The sequence below is a fragment of the Carassius auratus genome, chromosome 38, assembly GCF_003368295.1.
Source record: "Carassius auratus strain Wakin chromosome 38, ASM336829v1, whole genome shotgun sequence".
NCBI lineage: Eukaryota > Metazoa > Chordata > Actinopteri > Cypriniformes > Cyprinidae > Carassius > Carassius auratus.
In genome coordinates this window covers 9,062,374-9,078,578 of record NC_039280.1, presented here as the reverse complement: position 1 = coordinate 9,078,578, position 16,205 = coordinate 9,062,374, and the positions used below count along the sequence as shown (strand labels likewise).

The 16,205-nt window shown below is 34.6% G+C and overlaps 2 protein-coding genes and 1 long non-coding RNA gene across 4 annotated transcripts; 1 reads left to right on the top strand and 2 right to left on the bottom strand.

The window, feature by feature from the left end:
- Positions 1-577: 577 nt before the first annotated feature.
- On the bottom strand, positions 578-6,456 carry LOC113056946 (polycystic kidney disease 2-like 1 protein). Its single transcript, XM_026223904.1, has 15 exons — positions 6,108-6,456; positions 5,812-5,925; positions 5,095-5,222; positions 3,768-4,021; positions 3,451-3,675; positions 2,897-3,125; positions 2,637-2,807; positions 2,366-2,547; positions 2,162-2,282; positions 1,980-2,078; positions 1,725-1,846; positions 1,513-1,630; positions 1,308-1,402; positions 992-1,118; positions 578-830 (listed from the first exon to the last, which is right to left on the bottom strand). The coding sequence occupies exons 1-15, from the start codon at positions 6,397-6,399 to the stop codon at positions 660-662; spliced, it is 2,448 nt and encodes an 815-aa protein (XP_026079689.1). The 5' UTR covers positions 6,400-6,456; the 3' UTR covers positions 578-659.
- Positions 6,457-7,911: 1,455 nt separating this feature from the next.
- On the top strand, positions 7,912-12,401 carry LOC113056947 (uncharacterized). 2 transcript variants are annotated; one of them, XR_003277767.1, is made up of 4 exons: positions 7,912-8,331; positions 10,666-10,847; positions 11,128-11,217; positions 11,400-12,401. It is a non-coding gene; the product is annotated as an uncharacterized LOC113056947 (long non-coding RNA). The 2 variants fall into 2 exon arrangements; XR_003277768.1 differs by lacking the exon at positions 7,912-8,331 and adding an exon at positions 8,936-8,994.
- A 2,242-nt stretch (positions 12,402-14,643) lies between these two features.
- LOC113057525 (protein atonal homolog 7) lies at positions 14,644-15,910 on the bottom strand. The gene has a single exon (XM_026224949.1). It carries the CDS (start codon positions 15,415-15,417, stop codon positions 15,007-15,009), a length of 411 nt encoding a protein of 136 aa, XP_026080734.1. The 5' UTR covers positions 15,418-15,910; the 3' UTR covers positions 14,644-15,006.
- Between the last annotated feature and the right edge of the window lie 295 nt (positions 15,911-16,205).

The following is a 16,205-nucleotide window of genomic DNA, read 5'->3' as shown; positions in this document are numbered from 1 at the left end:
CTAGTCTGTGTATACACTGATATGCTTCACACTATAAAATAGTGTGGTTTATATAAGAGATTAAGGAAATCATCTTTAAAAGTTTATATTAATTTTCTAAAGACTAATACACATTGCACTGATTACTTTTCATAACATGGCAAATGTAACACAGTGACTCCATTCTCACTAAATTTAGCACTCAGCGAAGATTCCATACTATATGATTGAAAATAATCTGTTAGCCATGAGATTACAGGAGAATTTGTTTCATAAGAAGTAATAGTCATGAAAATTAATTCTTCAATAGGAAGAAGATCCGAAAAAGTTATCATTAGCCTGATATAGTTGAAACTTCCAGCAACTCGAGGGAATGTATTTTACTAACCACAACACAATTACACTGTGCTTAACATTAATCAAGCTTTAAAGTGGAAGATAGTCCTAATGTCAATCATATTACCTCTTATTTAACTCATATAAATGCCACAGTAACTGCACATTAAACAAGTCAGTATGGAGAACAGATACATTTCTGTGCCGCTGGTAACATAGAGTACTACATCTATTCTACACAGTAATACCTTCCTTTCTACGGTCACATTCTGAGTCTGTTTATCCACAGACCAGGCTTAAATGAAGCCAATTATTAGTCGGTTTGAAACTCAGGTTTTGATGAATCAGTGACGTGCAGAACTACTGTTCTCAGTGACGACTGGCCACCCGACATCTGGGTACAAACGATTCCTCATATTCCCCATCGGACCAGCTAATGACCAGGATGCTGGTCCCTGAGCCAAGGCTCTATCCAGGTTTACCTGAATATTCCCCCCTGAAGCCGGTCTTGATTCCTGTCACAATACAGCAGCATGACTTTAAATATTTTCTACAATATAAGCATGATTCATGTATTTAACACCCTAAAACATTTAGTTATTTGTCAGTTAAAATTTTCTATATCTTGAATCCTTTAAAGTATGATGTCATAACTTCTATAGATCTAAAAACTCACATCTCTAGTAGTCTGCCTATCCATGTCTGTGTTGAATGTTTGAAGTCTCACTTTCTCCATGATAACATCCAGTTTGGACAATATAGTGATCACGGCATTTTCAAGCTGATCAACTTTGTGAACCAGTCTAGAATGAAAAGGCAAAAATGCACTTATAGCCTGTAATGTTTGTACATCTAAAGTCGTGCAAAATAAACATGAACAGAGTTTTTTACTGATAACTGAAACTAAAAACTGAGATAAAATACACATTCATTAAAAAAAAATGTTATATAAAAAGAAATCGCTGAGAAACCCAATGATTCTGAACACAAACCTCTGAAAGACGACCGGAGGAACTGTCTTCTCACTGTGGTCCTCCGCTGATTCAACACTGTTTTCAAGATTACGAAGCTCTTCACTGAGTGCATCCTAATAAAAAAAATTATTATCATAAATAATGACTCCATATTAGATTAATATCACATTGAAGGAACATGAACTTGCCAAATCAGCCCAAGTGAAATAAAAACCAAACACACCCTTTTTTCCTCCAGATCTTGTTTCATTCTCTCCTGCTCCTGCTTGTCCAAAGTCTGGTTCCCATCTTGGTCAAATCTGGAGAAAGCGGCTGAGATCTCATGGTCAGCATGACCCATTCTGAAATGTGGGACAAACAACCAGAATACATGAGCTCTTCCGCACCTTTGTTGCTACCATAAGTGAATGTGTTAGTGTTTCACCTGGGACTTACTCTTTCAAAGCATCCCTGAAATCTTTAAACTGCAGCTCACTTGAACCTGAATCCAGGGCTTTCTGAACATCGGCGATCTTTTCCTTTTTAAGATTCAGTTTCATGATGGTTTTCTCGTAACTCTGAAATTAAAGCATCATTTTCTACATGCATTTAAACAGCCAGATCACAACAGTGTTGGTTTTTGCAGCTGTTACACAGCTTTCCAAACACAAGTTCAGCAGGTTTGTGGATGCATGCACTGGGATGACTCACCTGTTTGATGAGATCTGTAATCTGGAACTCATCTTTCTGAGAAGCGAGTTCTGACTTCACCTCAGAGTATGTGTCATTGATGATGGCCAGAAACATGTTCTGTTCAATTCAATTCAACTTATCAGGTTAATTGATAAACAGACACAAACAATTACTTCATCACATGCGCATAAAGAACTTACCAGTAACACAAAGAAGACAAAGAACACATAGGAGAAAAAGTATATTGGTCCAAGAACTCTGTTTGCCTGGTCAATGGCATTATAATCGAAATCTCCAAGGATGATTCGAAATTGTGTGAAACTGCAGAGAGGAGAAATAAAAGATTCTGAATGTCCCAATAAAACAAATCATTATATATATATATATATATGTTTCATGCTTACATGCACTTGTTAAATGTGCTGAATGTTGGAACTTCCATTCCAAAGAGCAGGTAACCCAGCTGAGCATATGCAAAGAACACAATGAAGAACATAATGGCGAATCCGAAGATGTCTAATGCACAGCGAGCCAGAGTGGATGTAAGCTGGGTCATCGTCTTATTGAAACTTATGTACTTGAAGATCTGTGAATATTGAAGCCATCAACATATCAAAATGGGTCGCTTTCATTCTATATTTGAAACTTCACCTTACATACTGTATGTATAAGTACCTTAATCCAAGCAAAAAACAAATTGACTGCATTCATGTTATTGTATTGAGTTTGCCAGAATGCCAGAAACTCGAAATCAGCGTAGATGTCCGGGTGTTCTAGAAGGTCTCCAAGTAACTCGTCCACTTTGATGGTCCGAAACACACTGAAGATTATTGCTACCACAGCAAGCTGTTAAAAAAACACACGTATACATATGATGATTTGTTGATTATTATGGCCCGAATATTTGATACTGATATGATCTGATCTCCTCTTACCAGTATGACCACTAGATCTAGTATGTTCCAGATGTTCTTGAAATGGGACAGTCTATTGATTCGGAATTCCAGAATCTCCTCCACAATGTAATAGAGTATGAAGACGCAGAAAAAGATCTCGCAGCCGATGATGAAGAAGTCCCACGTGGTGACGTAACGAATCAGCTTTACCGTACGGATCTGGTAGGATGGAATCACTCCACCGGTAGCTGGAAATTCAACCACTAATCTGAACGAAGAAGAAAACAATCGTTAATCTGTTTTTAATTTAAACAAATGTAAGGCAATAAAATAATGCATTACATCAGATTACTATTTTATGTTATTTTAATATATATTGGTTTATTTCAGTTATAATAAATGTAATAACTAATTAAATTAATCAGGTAATCAGGAATAAAGTATTTTTGGTCTGCATTGTACATCGGAAGGGACAGTTTACGTTAAATAACAGATGTAGAAATATAATTACTGACCAACCTTGTGAACCAGATAAAATATATAAATTTGGACATGCAGAACAAGAGCAAAACATGTTGATTGAGGACAAGTACCTTAAAACGCAGAAGAGATTGATGTTGGCATTGTACGTAGTGAAATCAATGAAAAGAACCCGAGTTCCACGGCTGAGCCACAGGTTGTTTCTGAGGTCCATCAGGATAGCGGCGCTCTCTTCTTTGGTCTTCGCCAGGTCTTGATAATATCCTGCTCCGGTGTATGTGGTCAGTAAACCCCAGTGACTCGACCCTTTGAGCTCCTTTTCTGTATGGTACTGCCAGCTGAAGAATAATTAGATTACATTTAATAAATAAACACATTTTAACCCCTGAAGAGAGAAATATGACTGTTGCTAATCATAAATGCCACTCACGCTGTTCCGTTGATCAGTCCAAACCTGCTGTCATCTTCTTTCTTTTCGCTGTACACATCAAAACAGTCTGAAATCTCCCGCTTGAAGTCTGGATGCACGGTGCAGGAGTTGTTTTTGACTTTGATCTGTCGAATGCGAGGGACTCCTAACAACAGGTTCTCGTAGTAAATGAAGGATTGATTTTCATTTGGAAGAGGCTCGTCGTTGTACCACTTTGTCCAGTACAGGCTGTCAAGTAACGGGCTGTCCATGTACTGAAAAGATGATTAAAAATGATAGTCAGAAGGACTGTGATGCTGCACTGGATCTGTCCCATGAATAGAAAAGCATTAGTACTAAATAAACATGATTAAAACTACACAAATATTATACAAATAACAAAACATTCAAATACTCACATAAATTATACATGATTTACATAAAATAGTTAATATATTTTTATATAATATATTATTAGCCTATATAAAGTATATCAGCAACACCCAAAACATAAGTTATTTTGCCATATTTTTTTAAGCTACTAATAAAAATGGCAAAAAACGCACAACAAAATTTAAATGGTTACAAAATATTTATAAAAGCAATATTATCATTGTTTTTTATCAATATTTTGAAACCATTTGTAGTAATTTTTGGAAACCATATTTAGTAGTTTTTTGAGTTTGTATGTACATAATCAAACTAAATTAAAATCAGAAATGCAACTAGCTGAAATAAAAGGTTTTTTTTTAAGTCAACCTTTTAGTAAACCTGTTTTTGGTAATAATCATAAAAATGATCCAATATGTCCAGCAAAGACAAATATATATATATATATATATATATATATATATATATATATATATATATATATATATATAAACCTGTTTTTGGTAATAATCATAAAAATGATCCAATATGTCCAGCAAAGACAAATATATATATATATATATATATATATATATATATATATATATATATATATGTATATATATATATATATATATATATATATATATATATATATATATATATATATATATATATTATTAAATGTATTTGTTACTTAAAACAAGTATATTTAAAACATTAAATACGAATTATAAGTGAATTACATAAATATTTATTAATTACATAATAATATAATTAACAGTATTAGCAAAATCAAAAATTTGGAATTTGTGTTGGAATAAATTGCACTTTAAATAGGACCAGATAAAAAAAAATAAAAATAAAATAAAAACAGGAAAAATGTATTATTCAAATGATTTAATACTTATATAGATAAATATACTTTAAAATTCTGATTTTCATTCACATCTGAATAGGACAAGCTGTTAAAACTCACTGTCCAGACATCATTCATGGAGCTGATGGAGGCAAAGCTGAGTCCACTGTCACCCGGTAAGTTTACAAAGAGATCAGTCATAGCTTTCGTGTAATAGTAGGTGGCGCTGCTGGTCATACCATAGGTCACTGCATGAGAACAGGATTACAGTCAGTCAACAATCACATCACTTATTGATCTTTGCACAGACGTGCTACACCATTCACCATCGCACAGATAAAGGACATCAATTCATTCAAGTCTGATCCATTAGCAGTGCTCGCGTCATGAAAGCTGCAGAGGGTTGTTTGTTTGAGTACACAAACAAGCCTCTTCAACAATGTGACTCCAGCACAGACAAAGCCACAATTGCCTGACCTGAGCTCTTATCAGCAGGGTCCCGCTTGTGTTCCTTTCAGGCCCAATTTTCCATTGAACAATGCAGTGTTTTAACACAGGAGAGCAGGGGACATTTTATAACAAGCACTTAGGCTGATACACATCTCTGGATCATAATGGAGCGCAATATAATGGAAAGAAATGGGATCACATACATTGCAATCAAAAAGACAAAAGAGCAAGCTAATAACACTATAACAATTTTACATTTATACATGTTTTATATTTGATCTTAATATTAACAGTTCTATATTCATCCATTATCCATAATCCATAAAGTGTTTGTGCAACAGGGAACACATGTCTATAAATTTATCAAACAATCGACATGATACTTACACAGGCACAAATCCACTAGGAAAACAATGTAGATGAGCAGTTCTTTGAGATTTGCTTTGACATTGAGCTCAGGATTCGCCTTTGTGTCCTTTCTTAGAGCTGTTCCCCACAGTCCTACCAAACCAAACAAACACTTTTTAAAATATATTTATATTTATTTATTTGTTATTAACTTAAAAAATAATATAGATTAAGTATTATGTACTATAATAAAATAAATCATAAAAAATAAATGTTTAAAGCTGAAGTAAAACATATAATGGAATTATGAAAATGCATGCTTCTTCTTCCCTCACCTTTGACGGCTCTCAAGAGAAAAGAGCAGCATCCAGACTTCTTCTCGTTTGAGGGGTTTGTTCGCACTTTATCCCCAGCCAGATAGGGGTTAGGCAGATTCAGCTGGTTCATGTTCTCCAAAGAGCTGTGGAACATGGGCTGAGGGTTGTAGACAGTGTTGATGGGGCATCTGATGGGTGCAGGAGAGCCACTGTAAGCCTGATTCACCCAGCCTCCTTTCCCAAAGTTTTCCATCTCACACGCCACTGGGCTGCCTTGCTGATTCTCTGCGCGGTTATTGAGGTGTTGCATTGTGGTAAATGGAGAGGTGGGTTTCAACAGGAATTGCTCAAGTGCAGCTTTTGGCTGAGGAGAGTCTCCGCCTGTATTTATACCTTTCCTGTTGAATCTTCTAAAACAGAGCAAAGCGAAAGGAGGGGCTCGTCTTTTGTTCACGGATCCATTAAAAAACACAATCCTGCCATTTAGGAAACTGAGACACAAGCTAGAGATTCTAGAACAGCATTATTGACAATACAGACATAATGTGAATTTGCGTCACATTGTTATAGATGTGCTGAAAACAGAGATCAATTCCTTCATAATAAAGATCCACAGAAATGGTAATTAAATTATTTCACGTTTAAAAGTCTAGTGTCTAATCATGACTAGATATTTCTTTGAATGAAAAACTTTAATTAGTATGTGGGTATGACCAGGAATATTCTAGATATACTTTAGTAGAGAGCCATACAGGTACCTATGGGTTAACCATGACATTACAAATGAATTTTTTTTTTTTCTGACCACAAAATGACTCAAATTTGCCTCTTTCTATTGGAATCTAAAACCCTTTCTAAACTAATTGTTTATTTTTAGTCATTAATTGGACCATAAATATTGCACAAATTATATTTAATACCTAAAAATCTCCTTAATATATCTCCTAATATATTAAATAAATATTATTGAACTAAAATACAGAACATTTATTTAACTGACAGACTTAAGCTGTATGGTCACATTATAAGTAAGCAATACCTGAGCGTTAAATACATACATACCATATAAATGTTGCTCGTCACTCTCCAGTATAAAATGATACCGTAAATGTCACTGACATAATCAACGCATGCTGTAATGTTTACCAAAAAATACTGCAAATACCTGTATAATTAAGCTGTAGTCTATTCTACTTAAATCCATTCAAAACTATTGTCACTGCTGGTTTGTTTGTAGACCTCCATGAACCACTTGACCGCGAAGATCAAAGTTTGTCTCAACTCTGTTCAATGTTTCAATGTTTTAACAACTGTTTCAATGGCTCTGGCCTTAACTGAAACACTACATTTTACGATTTGCGCCACACTGAGTGCGCCAAAACTGTATTTATTGTTTACATTTCGTATTAAAACATACAAAATTTGAAAGGTGAGACTGTTTCATATCGCAAGTTAACAGGGTTGTCAATTTGGCGTGAGATGTACATGACAGCGTGAGAGCGCGAGACAGAGCCTAGAAGCGTGCGTCTCGCGCCAAATGCGAGAGTTGACAATGACAACCCTATAACAGTGTCCGTTATTTCTGTATGTGTAGCCTACAAATAGTTTACTCAGCATTGGAATATAAGAAATATATAGGCCTATATAGATTAAGATCAATGTTTCATTTTGAATTAAAATAGCCTATCATTTATTTGTGAATCACTAAAAATATTAATTTAAAGTATCTGCATATAAAGGCAAAAAACTGTTATTTAAAAACGTACGTACACTGAAAAAAAGGAAAAGCAGTTTTACTGAATTTACTAAAACGATACACTTACAATCTACTTAATACATTTATGTTTAAGATGGAAACATAATTGTATTGTTTTAATTCTAAATGAAATTCAACATAATCATCAAAACATGATATAATCACTTTGCAAGAAAATGTTCAAATTGTTTCAGATGTCAAACAAATGGTGTTCATGTAAAATGACTTTTTTCTGCTGTTTGATTTATTTAATTAAAATAGGCCCATGTCACACAATTACTTTGTATTTTCTATTCAACTTAATTCCATTGTGTAGGCTATAATTAATTTAATTCAGGTTTGTGAAATACGTCGTTTGCGCGGGAGCAACGCGCGCGAGAGCGTCTGCGCATGCGCTTTGAAATCCAGACCACACCAGGACCGTTGGTTTGGAAAGGAAGGACACATGAGGGGACTGACTGTCTTGTTTTCAAAGCTCGTTAAAAGGTAAGAATTTCAGTATCTATCGTATGATATATTATACAAATGCATTCATTGTCAGATTAAATGCAACAATAATGTTTTAAGATAACCCCACACGCTTTTAAATCATGTCGATGGTATATTTCGTCGAGTGTCTTCGCAGATTTTTTTTTTTTGGGTGGGTAACGTTCAGGTTAATAAACCATGAATATTACTGGTAACATTAGTTTATCAAACTTCTACAATCCGATTAAACAATTTACAGATGGAAATCAAGTTCTCATCAGGTGAATAATAATAACATGGACTTTAGGATTTGTGTGGGGGAGGGGTTCGTAGCCGTTGTCATATCACTGCAATGGGCAAAAGCGCTCGCTCGATGCTCTGTCAGTGCATGTCTTTGATTTACCGAAAGTGGTGGACAGTAACGGAGTAGCTTTACATTTACTTAAGTACATTTTTCAAGTATCTGTACTTTACTGGAGTAGTTTTATTTTGAGTAACTTTAAAAATAAACTTTTAAATCGGATCGCGAATCGCACCAAACGATTCGTTTACGAATTAGAATGATCCGATTGCAGCTGTTCAGGAGTCGATCACTCACTGATTCAAATGAACCGTTTAGTGTGAGTCTACAGAAGAACCGGGAGATCTTGTGAGCGCGCGTGCATCTTGATGTTGCTAAAAGTAAGTTGTTAATGTCGAAATTTAGGATAAATTGTTGTAACTGAAAATCATATTTAGGTCAAAATTGTCAGTTGTTTGGGAACTAAATCCGCTGTAAAGAGTGATCTATAAGCCCACTGAAATGCTCCAGTGCAGACGATGCAGACACATCAATCAGCGTCTCTGTGCTTTAGGTAAAAAAAATAAAAATAAACATTAACGCAAATTAATAAAATAACTCATTTATTCAAATTCCACGCTGCCGTAATATTAACAGTTTTATTAAAATGCTACCATGTCCTATGTGACGTCTGTTTTTATATTGTTTATCAGCAGTAACGTTATATTGTTTGGATTAACTAGACGAGTAGACTGACATGAATGTTTATTCATAACCGTACCGAAAATAAGTAAATATTGTTAGCTGATGCTAACTGTCTAGCTAACAAGCTTGCTGGTGCTAACTTGAGGTAATTTTTATAAATAATGTCCAAATATTTTTATTCAACCACACACATATATATATATATATATATATATATATATATATATATATATATATATATATAGATTACATCTGGGGAGAAAACAAAGGATGTGATGTTCAGAACATGGTAACTAACGTTACAGTAATTATCAAAGAGGAAAAGAGAAGCACCCCGTTTGGCCAGGGTTGTTTTTACACCACACTCAAGATTTGAGAAGGAAAAAATCATTATGAAAATATAATTATATTTTCCTTAAAATGTTCTTCCTAACTTCAGGCCTTATTATCATGTCATATATAACTGTGATGTTCTGTAAAACAACAAACTTTAAAATGCTTTGTTGTTACTGGTGAAGATCAGATGGTCATCTCTGTTTTCTCTCAGGTACATCACAGTGTAAGCTTCACAGTTAACATCACTCTCGTCAACGTAGTCCATATCAACAACAAAAATATATCTTGACTCCATATAGTAGTTATTTTGGAATAAATCTCAGGTATTTTGAGCAGTAGGATTCTAAAAAAAAAAAAAATGTGCTAATATAAAATTAAAGTAATCTATATATCTTTCTCTATTAATCCATCTATCTTTCAGTACTTTTTACTTAAATACATAAAAATTGAGTACTTTTGTACTTTCACTTGAGTAAAATTGAAAAAGGAGTACTTTTACTGGAGTAATATTTTACTATACGTATCTGTACTTTTACTCAAGTACTTGATTTGTGTACTTCGTCCACCACTGGTTAAACATACAGTATGTTTTTAGTGCAGGGACCTATTTTATCAAGTAAACGAATACTCGATAGCCCGGCCCTCGCCCATAACTCACAAAAATCTCTCAGGCAGGTTTTAAGATTACAATATTAGGATTTCACATCTAAATTAATACAATTTTTGTTGGCTAACTAACATGGTTGTCACTTTGAGATGGATATCATAATTAATATAAATGATTGCTGCAATAAAGGTTATTTTATGGTATGCTATAAATTGTTTTTTAAAGTGAATGTTGGTTAATTTTCTAGTATTTACCATACATTTTGGAAAAAATTAAAAAGTCTTTTTTCCAAAAAGGTACATCTTAAAAGGGGGTAATATTATAAATAGCATTGTCTTTAATTTGGAAGCGTACAGTAAATTGTTACTTAAAATCATTAATTGTTGTTATTTATGACTAATTTCTGCTCGTTCTCTCTTTACAGTGACATTTGCTGTACATTTGGAATTCCAAAGCCTGTTCAGACAAATTACGAGCTAAGTCAGTCCCCAACAAAGGCAGTTAGCCTTGTAGAAGTCGGTGAATTAACTGATGAATGCCCCTTGGCTGACTATTTGATTGGACATGTGCAGATGGTAACGTTAAAGAGATTTTTCTGCTGCAAAGGTAAGGAATAAAAAAGTAAAAATAGCAGGTTAGCACACTATCATTTTTTTTGTTTGTTTGCATGTATTCACACTCTATTTTTTGTAATTGATGTTATTAGCATTACATTTCACATAATAAAATCAAGCTATTATCTTTATTATATTTTTCTAGACTACAACATACACATACATTTTTAGGAACTTTTAGTGAATGAGACCCATTGTGCTCTTTTGTATAATTGTGATTTGAGTAATGTCTTAAACTAACCTTTCTTTTTCTGCTTTGGCTTATTTTTAAGGATGACATTGATGCAGCTTGTGAACTTGCCATCAGAGGACTGTGTATCTATCTTAATGAGGACTCTAAAGATCTCATTCAGGAGTATGCGGTGAGTAGTTAGAGCTTAACTGATGGAATCTGTACTATGTTCAACAAGCAAAATATTAATACATCTAAAAACATGGTTTCATCAAATATGCACACTGCAACATAAATGTAAAAAATTATAATTTTATCCACTAGACATGTAGCATTAATTGTAATACATATTCATCTTTTTTCTGTCTTTAGGACATGGAAGAAGATCTTTTACAGTGTGCGATTGAGAAGACTACCATGGGCATCTTCCTGATAAAGCACACTGCAGACTATGAACCCCATGATGTAGACATTGTGCTAGAGGGTGTAGCAGTGCTTCAGGACCTCGACAGTGTGGATTTTGCAACTTCAATGTTGTTTGGTCTAATTTATGCTCTTAACCTGCAGTACCCCACAAAGTTGTGTTTTACATATGAAATTTAGCAAAAACTCATCATGGACTTGGATGCAGGTGAATTCTCTATCAAGGCCCAAAATTTCACATCTGAACTCCACCAGTGAGATGGACTGATTCTTGAATGACTACTGAGACTACAAACAATCAACCTCGGAAAATTTCAGCAGCCTTCATGCAAGACCACCGCAGAGGGTAAACCGTGATCTTGTTGTTTAGACTGTTCCCCTTTGCCTGCTCTCGTTTCTTTATCTTTTTTTTTTGTCTGAATTTGGCCCTTCTTTGGACTGGTTCAGAAGTTGATTGATTAGAGAGCTGAATCTATGAGACATGGTTGAACTAGCATAAATAAGATACATTGTTTATAGTTTAGGTAAGGGTCAGATACTGTATTTCCACATTGTTTTGTAATGTCTATATATAATTATCTTTGAAACTAAAGCGTTTTTCTTGAAATAACAGTTCCAGGTAGGGCTGCACGATATTGGGAAAAAATGACATTGCAATATTTTATTTTTCTGCGATATATATTGCGATATGAAATCTAATCTATTTTTTTCTTACAAACAAAAATTGGGTGAGCACACTTACATTCTCATTTTAAATGATGTAAACATCGACACCATCGTGTCAATTGATTAATATGTGCGAGGGAGAGAGAGCAAGACAGCGCTCGTGTTGTTTGAAGCTGGTGAGCTTGCGGCCGGGGCTCGCTCTCGCTCTCTCTCTCCCTCTCTCTTCTCTCTTTCTCTCTCGCATGCTTTCTCTCGTGCTCTCTCTCTCTCTCTCTCTCTCTCTCTCTCTCTCTCTGCCCTGTTAAACTGACAGGACTTAAAAACACATATAAAAGATAAACTTTCACTCTATGATGGTTAAGCTGTACAATTAATCCGCGAATCACATTCGTCAAGGGCCGGGGAGCAGCTGGCCCGTACAGTTAATGAATAACGAATCAACTACAACAGCCTACATCGCACATCCTGCGATGTGACTATCGTGCAGCCCTAGTTCCAGGTACTGGTGTTCTTGGGTACAGTTTTAAGGTTTCTGAGAAATGAAATAAATTAGTGTTACAATGTTGTATTAGTTTTTAAACACACAGTTACATGCAGTATAATGTTACTTATGTTTATGATATTGTTTAAAAAAAAAAAGAAATCTTGTAAAACTTATGAAGGTTTAAATATATTGTTGATCTACATGTTATGCATACAAAATGAACTGTGTTTGTTTTTATACTAGTCTAATTAAAACTGATATGTATTTTTATTAAATTTAATAATCAGAGAAGTTATTTATGTTATGCTTTTGAAAGCACAATGTTATTTAGACATGCCATTTAAATTACACATTGTTCAAATTGTTAAATAAAGGATTTACAAAAGTTTTGTGTTACGTGAAATGAAACATGCGACAACAAACCATTGAAATGTATTAAAATTAAATTTTAGTGAAGTTATCAAAATTATGTTAAGATAACTTGATTTAATTGCACAGAATTAACATGATTGAAGCAGATATCTGAAATAAAAAAATTATGTTAAACTAGCATAACTGAATCATGTTAGTATAACTTGAAAAGACTATGTACACATTACTTTTTGAAATTGCATAGGATTAACACAACCGTATTATAATGAAACCACATAAATGCATAGGATACTTTGAACTCAAACTGAATGTGTGGAACCAATGTCCATAATTCGATTGAGTAAATCCAACAAATCTTTTTTTTTCAGTGTAGGGGAGATATAAAAATTGCAGCAGTGTTTATTTGTATATTTTTGAGACTTTAAGATTTTCCAAGATCCCCTAGCACCCCCCTGTGGGAGTTTATAAATCGCAAGGAAACATGAGACATCAGACCTGTAGACTGTTCAGCACCATTCTCATTCAAATGTTAATATTTTTTAGATTAATTTTGGTTGCACGATGAAGGATTTTGGTTCAAAATAATATAAACGGTGTCTTGAACTTAAGCGGCCTATATTAGTAACAAAATGCAAGGAAGTTTCTTTGAGATTAGTTGATAGTGATCATGACAGGATGATCGCTCATAATGACAGCTGAGGCTAAACGGATTAAGATGGGTGTTTCTAGCTTCATGTAGCCTATAGCCTACGCTTTCGGTCGAGCACTAGCCGTTCACGCCTCATTAGCACTGAAAAGACACGTTATACACAGTCACTGGATCGCAAATGAGGACTGCCTAGTCAAGAACCAATCTGTCTGAACATATAGCCTACGTTGTCTTCTTTCCCCTGGTGAACTCTGAATGCTGGACTTTTTGTTGACTTAAGATATGAGGCAAACCAAAATAAAATTATTTGATTATTTAAATATGAATTTAACCTTATTTTATTTCCTCTTATAAATGGACTTGTAAACAGAGCAATTCAACCGTGACGTCATTCAGTCCATTAAACATTATTTATAGGCTTCCTTCACTGTCATTTGTTTGGTGCTGCCTTATCTTGGGACACAGAGGCCTTCACTTCTGTTTATCAGAAATGTGTTTATCTGTCTAATGTGCACACCAGAGAGATTTGGGCTTTTTTATAAATTGTGATTTTATAGCAAATCTGCTGCAAAATTTAGGGAAATGTGTGCATATGATTACAGATGTTTTTCTTTCCTATTGTAGATTACAGTGTAGGATATAAATTAAAGTGTTACTCAAAGATTATCTCTCTCTATTTGTAAAAACAATGTTACTCTAAAACTAGAAGAGTAAAAGTACAGTAAAGTTAAAGTAAGACTTTTCTTCCTATATTTACTCTTCAAAGGCATTTAATTTGTATATTTTACAGTCAGATTGTTTTTTATACAATTATTTAAAATAATAACTTAAATTATTTTTGTACTGATTAATTGCATTATAAACAAATGCATGTTTAATCACAGAATTAAATACAGCTCAAAACACTTCACCTATTGTACAAAACATTGTAGTTATTATTATTGTCGTTATCCTGCTATATACTTTCCCTTTTTTTAAGTACCAAATAAAAAAAAAAGAACAACAATTTTAGGATGCCATTTTGTCAAAATAAGATCAGTGTATTTTTTGAATGCTTTTGCAGCTTTGATTGAACACACTATACACACAGATTTGATACAAAGCAATAACAAAATTCAAACATGTGACTTAAAGCTGAATTTACAAATGTGATGAAACGTCTGGTGAAATATTTTCTACAATTGCACAGAAAACATGTCATTTTTTGCAATAATTAAAGCAACGCTACTCCTAGAACGAGTCGGACTCTAATAAAGCTAATCATTTGATTTCCACAACCAAAAACATCAAATATTACACAGTAATACAAACACATTTACTGACTGCTGTATCTATGTTAAGAAAGATACAAGTGAACGCACCATTGCTTATCAGTCAGTGAGAGCTTAGAGGCTTTCGTAGTGATAGGAGAAGGAGGAGTGCATACAGTCATTTTCCACAGGGGAGTTATAGCACATAAAGCAAGAATAGGTCTCTGGCTGTAGGTCGTCAAACTGTAGATTCAGCCAGTCTTTCTGAGGAGCTGCCTGTCTGCTAGCATCAGTCAGGATTCGGTTGAGGGCCATAATGTAGCTCAGGGCCATCTGCAGAGTCTCATATTTGGAGAGTTTCTTGTCCTGACCCCACTGAGGAACCACTTTGCGGAGGCGGTCGAATGCGGTGTTCAGGCCCTGCATCCTCTTCCTCTCTCGAGCGTTGGCTGCCATCCTCCGCCGCATGGCACTCTCAAACTTCTCTGGGTCTCTGGAGTCCGACTCCGACCCTGAATCTGCACAGCTCGGGCTGCGGGGCTTCATGACTCCTGGGCCAAAGGTCCTGAAAGGCCAGCGGTGGTCTTGTAAACGGAGCCTCTGAGGTGGATAATTTCCTCAGATGCAGTGTTCCTCTTGTTGTCCGTTTAGTGAAGTAGATCCAGATAGTAGTGCTTCTGCTTTGCCATAAGGATGACTGATGCTTATATAGAGTATTAACAGGTGGCAGCAGGTGGAGCCCCACCCTTATTGCTTCATCCAAACATCCATTATTATTAATTGAACACACAAATCCAACAGCAGGACTAGAGCACTCAAACTAGCTCCCCAGCCCAACCCCCATTAACTCAAACTTTAATGACATTCCAATTAACTTTGGCTGGTCTATCACTGAAACCATGCGTTACAAACATAGATAACTTACCATCTGTCCAGGGCCACTGCATCAACCAGGGGTGGATGACAAGAACATTACCTAATTAAAAGTGCATGCATCTTTAAGCTAACATGTTGTCTTTGCATCTCTTAGACTAGAGCATTGTTTGCAAGTAATTGCCTGTATGGAATCAATTTGATTTTGCCATTAGATTTGAGCTCTCAAAATGTGAGTTTATTTTCATGTCTTATGAAGGCTTATGATGATAAGTATTTTAATATAATCATTAATATGAATAATGGAATGTTTATATGAATATATGAACAAGTTAATATAATAAAACCTATATTATATATAAATGACTATATATAAACAAATTGTTTAGTATTTTGAACTTGAAACTACTGAAGTAAACTAATGACAACACCATATGAAAAACATTTCTAGGACAATAAAT

Coding starts and splice junctions, on each gene's coding strand:
- LOC113056946 (XM_026223904.1), bottom strand. CDS start 6,399: ATGCAACACCTCAATAACCGCGCAGAGAATCAGCAAGGCAGCCCAGTG. Junction 3,676..3,767: donor GGACTGATCAACGGAACAGC/GTGAGTGGCATT, acceptor ATTATTCTTCAG/CTGGCAGTACCATACAGAAA. Junction 3,126..3,450: donor AATCTCTTCTGCGTTTTAAG/GTACTTGTCCTC, acceptor TTCTTCGTTCAG/ATTAGTGGTTGAATTTCCAG.
- LOC113057525 (XM_026224949.1), bottom strand. CDS start 15,417: ATGAAGCCCCGCAGCCCGAGCTGTGCAGATTCAGGGTCGGAGTCGGAC.